Consider the following 10566-nt stretch of genomic DNA (forward strand, 5'->3'; position numbering starts at 1 on the left):
CAGTAGGTATCCTCTCTCGTGAGGGCCATTAGCTTCCTGAGGGCAGTGACTGTCTAGTCACCACTCTGTCTCCTGGGCACATACTAGGCACACAGTACAGTGGTGAAAAGCCCACCCTCTGGTACCAGGCTCCCTGGGTTTGAATCCCTACTCTGTCACTTACAAGCAGTGTGTGTAACCCCAGGCAAGATTGCCTCTCCTTTCTGTGCCTCAGTTTCCCCATCTATACAAAGGTGGTGACAATATCTACCTCAAGGGTTATTATGGTTGGATGAGTTAATACATATGAAGAACTTGGGACAGTTTTTGGTGTATGTAAGTGCCTGGCACCACCTAAGTATTTGTGGCTGTCGTTACAAGCATTATCATTATAGCAGGCAAGCAGTAAGTATTTGTGGGAAAAGTGAATCATTGTGCAACAAATATTTACTGCTCACCTATGATGATAATAATAATAATAACCTAAAACTGTCGTTCTCAAACATCAATATGCATAAGAATCACCTAGAGAGCTTGTTAAAAATGCAGAGTCTTAGATAACAGATTCACCAAGTCTGTCATAGGACCAGAAATTCTATTTCTGAGACTGGTGTTCTCTGTCTATACTGAGAGTAACAACTTCGGAAAAGTAGATTTGCCATCTTGGACTTCTGTATTTCCTTTCCCAATGACAGCCGATTGTCATCTGCTTGGCTGACAAGACCCTACCACCACATTAATTAACTTAATTTGGCAATCAAGATAAGCAAACAATAGTGGTAGAATCAACAGCAACAGAGCATTGCAGTAGCCACACAGCTTTTGCTAACTCCCAGGCCTTACGCAGAGTTCTTCATGCAGATGTGAGCTGGAGAGTTTTCTCGGATTGATTTGCAAGGTTGATTACTTCACTGTATTTCCACACAAAGCTTTTCATGGGAGATGTATTCTGTGCCCTCACTCTGATGGTTCTCATCCCAGAGGTGGAAAAATTGGGTCCAGAGAGGATCAACCAGTAGGGTGATCCTCCCACCAGCTCACCCACCAAGTCCATTCAAAACCCAGAGGACGACCAGCCAGACGATGTCTTGCTGCTTCACTAAAAACCTTTTATGTTGCATCCACATCTTGGAAATAGTCTGAGCCCAGACCCTGGGAAGGAGAAGGTTGAGTCTCCCAGACAGCATCAGAGCATGTACCAGGCAGCCTGAGCTGGTACGGTCCTTGGACAAGAGGGAGCAGCGGGCCAAGTCCTATGCTCTCTGCCTGTGATGTCCACCCAATCTGGTACACCTGCTCCACCACTACCTTCCCCATCACAGTGCCTTGTTTGTTTGTTTGTTTTGAGACGGAGTGTCACTCTGTCACCCAGGCTGAAGTTCAGTGGCACCATCTTGGCTCACTGCAACCTCCACATCCCAGGTTCAAGACATTCTCCTACCTCAGTCTCCTGAGTAGCTGGGATTACACGCATGCGCAACCATGCCTGGCTAATTTTTGTATTTTTAGTAGAGATGGGGTTTCACCATGTTGGCCAAGTTGGTCTCGAACTCCTGACCTCAAGTGATCCGCCTGCCTCGGCCTCCCAAGGTGCTGGGATGACTGGTGTGAGCCACCACGCCTGGCTTCATCATTTCTTTTTAGCATTTGTTCTGTGCCAGGCATGGTGGGAAGCCTTTTTCTGGCATTAATTGCACATTTAGTTCTTACAACAGCTCTTGGATGTAGCTACTGTTCAAGACCCCATTTTACAGATAGGAAGACAGGCTCTTAGGTCAAATAATTTCCTGGTGTTGCACAATTCATAGTGGCAGAGCTGCATTTCACATCTTTATGCCAGGATGTGTGGCTCAGCAGGCAGGTGACAGGCTAGATTGAGACCATCCCCACAGTGTGAGCACACTGTAGGGGGATTTTCTGACAAAAGAGAGCAACTGGGGTATGATAATTCAGAATTATTTGGGAATCTCCCTGTCATTAGACATTCCATCCCTCCCCCAACTAAACGTCGGCAGCTCCCCACCCTAGTCATTGAGATGACCAAAAAGCACCCCCACTTCCAATCCCCATGCAAAGCACAGCTCACGTGTCCTCCCTGTGTCCATCAGAAACACGGGTGGTTTTGGTGTTTGTTTTTAAGATTCTTAGCACAAACAGGGTTTCTGTGACCAGCAACCAGAAACCTGCGAGGTCCAGTGGAGACGCAGCTATCCTTCAACCTCCAAGGCCCTGCGCCATCAGCTCCAGGAGAAGTTATGAGCAACAGCTGACTGTCGGACAGACTCTTTAATCTTCCAGCCCTTTCTAGACAGGGCCTGTCAAAGGAAGGTCCCTTATGGCCAAAAGTTCTTTCCAGGGAGTCAGCTCAGACAGCACAGTTGTCCCCAGAGAATCCTAGATTTAGATTGTTAATGCTTGAGGGACTTAAGAGATTATTTTGTCCAATCTCCTCCATTCACAAGGCCTAGAGAGGTGGAGTCATTTACCCCAGGGACATAGCTCACCAGCATCCCAGCTGGGGCTACAGTGCTGTCTCCAGTGTTCTCTCAGCTCTGGCCACCCTGCTGTCAGAAAACTAGCCATTGCGGAACTCAGGAGCACCATGAAGCACTGAAACGATGTCATATGAGGGTGTATCAGAACAACCAGGGATGCTGCGTGTCCAGAGGAGGGGCCTCAAATGGGCAGGACATCTGCCTGTCATAGTCACAGGGCTGTCAAGTGGAAGAGGGCTTTGCCTTGCTCTGTGTGGCTGAAGCAGTGACATCAGGACCAGTGAGTAGAAGGTCTAAGACCACAACAGGGTTTGACTCATTCTAAGGGTGAGCTCTGTCATAGTCAGAGCTGTGTGGCCAGGAAGGGGCTGCCTTGCAAGGAAGGAGTCCCTGTCACGGGAAGTACTAGTGCAGAGAGAAAAAGACGCCGGGTGGGAAAGCTGCAGAAGGGGTCAACCTCTGATTAGGGGACAGATTCCACAGCCTTAAAGATGCCTTCCAATCCTGCAAGACTTTTACCCAAGGTGATCACCTGAATCTCCCTCTCCCACCCCCAACGCAGGGGTCCCAGACTCTCTCATACCCCATGACTGCGGGAGGGTCACCCTAGAAGCAGGGTGTCCACCAGCCTTGACGCGGCGAGTTTTCAGGGATTCCAATGAGTGCTGTGACCTTAAATGGGGGTCACATAAGATGGGACTGTGCTTACTGCTCTTCCCACAAAAACTGTGGATTCCCTGCAGGGAGAATGTCCCTTCGGGGGAATTGGTCCAGAGGACTATGGACTACATTTGCATCTAAGAACCTTGGAGGGGGATGGGAGGAGGGGAGCAGAGATAGGCTTCTTCCCACTCCCACTGCCACTGGGGCCACAGGGGATCTGCCAAGTTTGCTCCAGGAAGACTATTGCCAGCCTGGCTGTGCCTCATCAGCTGTTCCCCATGATGCTGAAAAGCAAAGCTAGGAAAATTCTCCATATGTTGGGGCCCGTGGAGGGGGAGACAGCCACAAACAGCTGTGAGACCTTCATCGTTCCTGTATGATGAAATGACAGTAATTATGCCTCACATTTCAGCAGAGCATTCATAAGGCTAAAACGGGTTTGCTGTGGTTTTTACATGTGTGTGTTCATATGTTGCCTCATTCCGTATACAAAGCACTGTCACATGATGTACATTTTTGTGCCCCTCATTCTTATTTATGCACATATAGAGTAACAACTGCTCTGTAGGATAGCCAGGACGGGTAATTTTGCCCATTTTACAGATTACAAAATAAAGGTACATGAACCATTAGGCAACTTGCCCAGGTAAGACAGGCTGAGCTTTGTTTTTTAGGCCCATGGATAATGTTCTTTCCAACACACAGACACACACACACACACACACACACATGCACGTGCAAACACACATGCATCTCTTTATAATCAGTTTAATGGATATGCAACTAACTAGCATTTGAATAATTGTTGTTAATGAAGATGGTGACCTTGGAAACTGTCGGTGCAAGCATCATGTAGAGACAGGGCACAGGGAGTGCGGCAGGGCAGCTGAACGAATGAGGGGAGCAGGAGCTGGAGTGGCATGGGTGGTCCCCAAGGCTAATGCCATTCACGCTAAAGCAGCACCCGACAAACATCTGTTTAACAAGGCACGCAGGCTGTGGAGCCCACACCCTCCCCAACATGTAAGATCCCACAGGCCATGGCCTGCCATAGGCAGCACTTGACCTCTGGGTCACATGCTGCTTCCCTGTGACAGACTGGGTCATGGAGGGAAGAGAAGTCTCAAAGTCACAGGCTGCCAAGAGTGTTCTCTATATGCAAAACTGCCTGCGAAACAGAGGTTCATCTCAGCAGGGAGAGACACAGAAATACATCCAGCAACAGTTATGAGGGCTCGCTTTGTGAGGAGTGCTTACACAGGCTTCATGGCATGAACTCCAGAATAGTTCTTACTCTGGCCAACCATGGTAGAGATTTAACAACCAACCCCAGCCTTCCTTTGGCAGATATGAGACCAACCTTTGCCTCACCTCAAATCCAAGTCTGGAGCCAACCTAAGCCTTCTCCGTCTCCACTGATGGCCAGGGGAAGGGAGTATGCTGGGCACCCAAGGGGCACTCAGGTGCCCACATGGCCTCAGCTATCTTACTGAAGGAGTCCTACATGCTACCCAACTAGGTGATGGATGCAAGGAGTTGACGTCCCCTGTCCTGGCCACTACTCAGTCTTTCTTATCGTTATAAAGTCTAAGCCAGCTGGCTTGGCCAAAAATGTGGCTGATTAATTAAACTGCTTAAGGAAGGATCTGATGACGCATTCTGGAGAGGGGGCAAGGAGAGGAAGGTAGAGGCAATGTGGAGGAAAAAGTATAGGTTTAATGTTTATTGAGCACTATGTTCTGGCTACTTGATATGCATTATTTTCTTTAATCCCATTTCAAAGCTGGAGAAAGTGGGGCTCAGAGAGGCCCAAAGTCACATGGCCAGTAAGTGCAGAGCCAGGATGTAAATGAAAGATTTGCCTTGACTCCAAATTTCTACCACGCTAGTGGGTTGTAAACTTTTTTATTTTTCATTCTACTCCAATATATGAAACTGGAGAATGAATAAAAGCTCTGGTTGAAAGAATGGCAGTGAGAACAGGGCAGGTGGTGCTTGAAGCTCTGCCCTCTGGCCTTCCCCCTCTCTACCTCCATCCATCCCCTGAGGCTCCACCTTACCCCTTAGGCGTCCATACCACATCCCTTGGAAACCTTTGTGGGCTCCGGTGGGCCAGGCCCCTTCTGGATCAGTGGATGTGCTGAAAAATACTCTGGGAAGGCTTTGGAGCAGCACCTGCCATGGTAGTATCCTCTCAGGGCCCTGGAAATGCAGACAAAACCACTCCGGAGGCCACACTCCCACTGCAGCATCCCAGCTGGCTCACTAGGAGGGGCCGCTCAGCTCTCCTGAAGTGCTCACTCCTCAAGCATCACTCCAGACTCTTGACACGCCCTTCCCTCAGTGACCGCAGTGCCTGTCCTCCCTCTGCCCTGCCAGAACCAACCCACATACCTGAAGCTGCCCTAGGAGAGGTGGAATGAGAAGCTGGTGCTATTTCTTTCATCCCTCTGAAGCCACAACCACCTCCCAGGCTAGGTGTTGACAAACCAGGAGGGTGAAAGAACATTCTGCCTCACTTCATACCCCCATGCCATCAGCCACTGCCTCACCACCTGCTGATGGCAGCCCTAGGCACCCAGTTCCCTGCATTCTAGGGGTGCACCCACCAGGAAGCTAATGCAGGCCCTGGATTTCTATAGCTAGTTTGCCCCTCCCTTCACCCTCTTCTTCCTGCAGCATGAGAGGCGCAACCCACATCCCAAGTTGGGTCTACTTTACGATGTCTTGGCCCATTTCTACCCACCCTACTCCAATATCCCCAGTGCCACTGTCTGTCCTTGGATAGGGGTGGTGGGAGCTCTGGGGCTGCCTTGCCAGATGGTGAAGCCAGTGCTGAGCACTGGAGGCACATATGGGAGGCAACAAAATCTAGGAGACAGAAGCATTACCAATACCAGTCCTTCTCCCAGCTCCGGCCCCACCCCCTTCCATGCAAGGAGGAAGCCACTGCCTGGCTGCTACTGAGGTTGAGATCAAGATGCTACTCACAGAGGGCACAGCTTTTGGCCTGGCTAGGTGAGCATACAAATCCATATGCAGATTATATGCAAATCTGGGGCGTGCCCTTGGGTTCCTGGCGCCCTGCCATCGCTGCTGCCTGTAGCTCACACCCTATTCATGCACCTGGGTACCCGCTAGAATCGACTGGGCTGGGAGCTGAGAAAGCGCTTCAGGAACTAGGGGATATTTTCTTGACTACTTCAGAGGTCGCCCAGAAAACAACTCCTCCAAGATCATGGAGGAAGGAAGAACCTCCCAGCCTGGAACTCATATCCCTGCAGAAAAGCTCTCTGAGCATCTGCCCTCCCCTCTCTTCATCTACAATTAAATCATCCCTCACCAGCCAGAGCAGGGTACCAAGTAAGTGGCAAGGATGGAATTCTAAGACATAGAGAAGGTCAGCAAGGCTTGAGCTCTGCACCTCTCTGTCATAGGCTAACAGCCCATGGGGTGCTCTGGGCAGACCTTGGCCCTGTGTTTGGGGGCTCCCAGCCAGCCTTTTGGGGTCCTGCTTCTCTAGCAAGCTCTCCCTGGGCCAAAGCCCTGCCTGCTTGCCCACGTCCCTTCTGATCCTCATCCTAAGAAAACTAAGCCTCTCTGGCCAGTCCCCTGGGATCTGTTCAACTTAAGCGCTGCCTTTGGGTCCACTGCTTACTTGCTTTTTGTTTCTAATTGAGCTCCCCATTCCACTGCAGAAATATATTAAAGGCAGCTGGCTTTGATGCCCAGAAAAAAGAAGCATCAGAAAGGCTTGTCGGGCATCATGGCACTGCCAATCTCCCTCATGTTATTCTAGCAACCGGGGTCTCTCTGCCACTCACCCCCTCCCCAGTATTCACTGGCCCTTCACCTCTCTCCCCTAAGTTGTGTTTGCCATTTCAAGATTTTAAAAACACATTTCCCCATCGCCCCCCCTCCCTTTTTTTAATTAGACACTGAACAGAATGTTGGAGATTTTCTTAATGGCCTGACGAAGGCTTTTAATTTGGTCTTCTCAAGAGAGAAGAACCATGAGTCCCCATCGGAGAAGTTGGGGTGGGAAATGAAAAAATCAATGCAATCCATTATTTTGGCTTTTAGAAAACAGGAATTTTAGTGCCGGGGAAGCTTGTTCTTTTACACAGTAAAAATGCAAATGCAGGCAACACAGATGCTGGCACGCTGGATGGAACAACGGAGAGCGCCTCGCCGGGGTTCATCCGGCTGCCTAAACCTGGATTTGTTTTGGCAATAATAAGGCAGTTATTGGAGACTTGATAACCGATGATTAAAACCCCTTCCCAGTTTAGTTCTAGGGAATCGGTCCGAGCTCAGGCATCATTTTAAAAAAAGGTATTTTGAGAGGAATGGAAATAACAGAAGCTTAAAACACATTCAATAACTGCTTAATTCCATCCAGAGGATGCTCCATCTCATCCTGTTTTCTTCTCTCTCTCCCTGCCTCCTCCCGCTCCTCACAGATGGACGTACAAATTATTGCAAGAGGATATTGTTTTCTGTAACAGGCTCGAACATTCACATTTACATTTTCCTTGGTGCCGCGGGGGTGACTGGCAACGGGAGAGAAAATACACCAAACCCCATCTTTCTTGCTGTCTCCGCATCACATCTTCCCCGAGCCGCCTCTGCCACCCCCTACCACGCCACCCCAAGCAGAACAGGCCCCGGGGACCAGCCTGGCACCTAAGACCCAATTAAGGCACCAAGGAAAAGAAAGGCCTGTCTGGCGAGGTGCCCTGGCGCCCAGCAGACGCTGGAGCCTCTGAATCGCAGGGGCACCAGGCTCTGCAGACCCAAAGGCCACTGAGGGGCCACCACAACTGGCACCTCCCGCCCGCTTACAGGTCCAAGGCCACTGGCAACTTCCCTCTCGAGTTGGACAAGATTTTGCCCCTTGGCTGTCCTGTTGCCTTCTGGGCCTTTCTGCACCCCCACCCCCATCTGCTCCCGCCCTATCAAATAGCTCGGCTTCATTTATTAATGCCAGGCTCCTGGAAGGGGGAGGGGGGCGTCCTTCCGGTATTTGCTGAGGGGCCTCCTGCAGTCCCGGGGAATGGGCTGTCCTGGAAGATGTCTCCAGAGAGTGTTGTGGAGGCATGGGGGAGTTGGGGACAAAGCCGGGCTAGAGTGTGGCAGCGGCTTGGGCCTGTGCTTTCTCGCCTGACAAATTGGGAAAGGGGATGGGGGTTGGAGAGAGAGCTATCGAGAGAGAAAGCCGCTCCTCACCTTATGTATTTTTAATATTAATGTAATTAAAGCTGCGAGCCGAGCCAGCCTGCGGGGGCGGAGGGAGGCAGGAAGAACCTGGGGAGAGGGAGACTGGGGTTCGGGGGTGGGGCTTGAACAGGAGGCAGGCTTCTTGCTCTGCTAAGGTAGGATGAAGGAGTGTGATGCGGGGGGCAAGGGGTTAAACAGCAGAGACCAGCCTTGGTGTGTAACCCGGGGGGACCCCACTGAGCCTGAAAAACTCAACTACTTTGTCCACGATTTTGGATGCCACCCTTCCTTGTCCCGCAATCCGATCGCGCAGTAAATGCCATGCCAGCAGTATCTTGGCCTTGAGTCTAGCTTTGACCCGGCGGTATGTACAAATAAGGGTTATCCTCCTTCCCCCAGCCCACGGTGTATCGCAGTGGGCTCCGGCAGGCTGCAGACTCCAGACCCCTGGAGCACCAGCAGAGCAGGGCTGGAACCCTCCCCGGGCGCCAACGCTCCGCTGGAGTGCCCTTCCTCATCGCCTGGGGGTCAAGAGTTGCCGCCCGACCAGGGCAACAGCCGGGGCAAAGGAAGAGAGAAGCCGCCCCGGGGAGCGAAGGAGAAAAGTTAGAGGGCTGAACAGGTGATGCTGAGCTTGTTGGAGCGTGTGTGCTCTACCGCGCAAGGGCGCGGAGTTCGGCCGCCTCATCTCCCGCCATCTGCGCTCCCCGGGGCACGTCCTCTGCGATAGCCTGGAAGCCCGACTACTTGCGCCTGCCTGGTCCCGACTCAGTGCACAGGTGACTTCAGTCGGAAATGTCTGCCCTCTTCCAACCTCCTGGTCCCGGCTACCTCGCGGATCAGGTACGCTGCGCCCCAGCCACAGGTCTGGACATGCCGGCCACCTGGACCCACCCCCAGCAACCCTCTCTCTCCAGGAAGAAGGACACGCCCCCCAGCCTGAAGACTTGTCCCCAGGTCCAACTGGCCAGGCGCGGAAGCGGAGAATCTCGCACCCTGGGGTGCGCTGCCCGAGGTGGCCACGGTGGCGCACCAAGCCGGGGCTAGCGCCCGGGGCAGAGCGGTGAGGTGGGGCCGGAGGAGGGTGACCTCTGGGTTTGGAGAACAAACTTGCTATCGGAGGGACCTCCAGCTCTCCGGACTCTCAGTACCCCCACCCTGCCTCCAGCCAATGCGCGGATAAGCGCCATGCGGTGCGCCAACATTCGCGCCAGGGCTGGGGTCCGCGGCAGGAGAGGGGCGCACGCACATAGCGGAGACATCAACCGCCGAGTCCGAGGCCCGAATAAGCGAGGATTCCTAGGTCAAGAGTCACGGCCTGAGGAACCCTCGACTCGGAGGGCACTCCGGGGTCCCAGCGCCACCAAACCGCAGGAAGCGGGCAAGGGGCTGGGGGAGGGGTCCAGGGCAGAACTGCCGCCCGGCGGGGAGCCGAGAGATGAGGGGCTCCTTCGCCACCACCCCTACGGGCGTGCCCCAAAACGGCAGACGCGGGTGACTGGCGGAGCGGTCGGCAGCTGACTCTCACTCGGCCCCTGTCAGGGTGCCTGCCCCGCCCCGCTGCGCCCCACCCGAGGCCTTGCACCCCGTTGGTCCCCCCAGGCACCTGGAGCCCGTCAGGCACCCCGCCTCGCCGCCAGTCGCGCCACCCTGGCCCCGCCGCCTCCGCTGCCCAGCCGCCCGCGCAGGTCTCACCTTTGTGTAAAGAGTCCAGGAGCAGGAGGAAAGTTACCAGCCACATGCCATAAAGAGGCCCTATTCTCCGGGGAGGTGGTCCTGTGGCCGGCCGTGCGGCAGCGCCTCTCCCCCGCTCAGCGCGCTCCCAGCCGCCCGCACTCCGCGCCCCGCTCTCTCTGCTCCTCAGCCCAGCGCTCAGCTGCGGCGGCGGCTCCTCCCTCCTCGGCTCCCCGGCTCCTGTCATCCGCGGGGCTGGGCTAGGCGGCCGCTCTCCCCGCCCCCCCGTGGCACCCCGCGTGGTGAGCGCCGCGCGAGCCCGGAGCCCAGACGGACCCCAGCCCCACAAGCCCAGGAACAGGGGCGGCGGCCCGGGCCAGAAGGCCCCGACCCGGCTCCGCTGTCTGAGAGGCGAGGGGTCCCTGTCACCCACCGACTTGGAGCCTGTGGTAGCACACAGGCATGTGTCATCCATGTGCCAAGAGCCTGCCATGCCTCGGCCAAGGACGCCCGGTTTCTACTGGCCTAAGTCACC

The 10566-nt window shown here is 53.7% G+C and overlaps 1 protein-coding gene across 1 annotated transcript in view; it reads right to left on the reverse strand.

Annotated features, from left to right (window-relative positions):
* The window catches only part of LOC105476431 (DS cell adhesion molecule like 1), a 365099-nt gene extending 354862 nt beyond the window's left edge, over positions 1–10237 (reverse strand). Inside the window, exon 1 of the mRNA XM_011732389.2 lies at positions 10053–10237. Coding sequence (XP_011730691.2) covers positions 10053–10098 — 46 coding nt within the window. The 5' untranslated portion in view covers positions 10099–10237. The remainder of the gene's footprint in view (positions 1–10052) is intronic.
* Positions 10238–10566: the final 329 nt, after the last annotated feature.

This window comes from Macaca nemestrina, chromosome 12 (genome assembly GCF_043159975.1).
Source record: "Macaca nemestrina isolate mMacNem1 chromosome 12, mMacNem.hap1, whole genome shotgun sequence".
In the NCBI taxonomy this organism is placed as follows: Eukaryota; Metazoa; Chordata; class Mammalia; order Primates; family Cercopithecidae; genus Macaca; species Macaca nemestrina.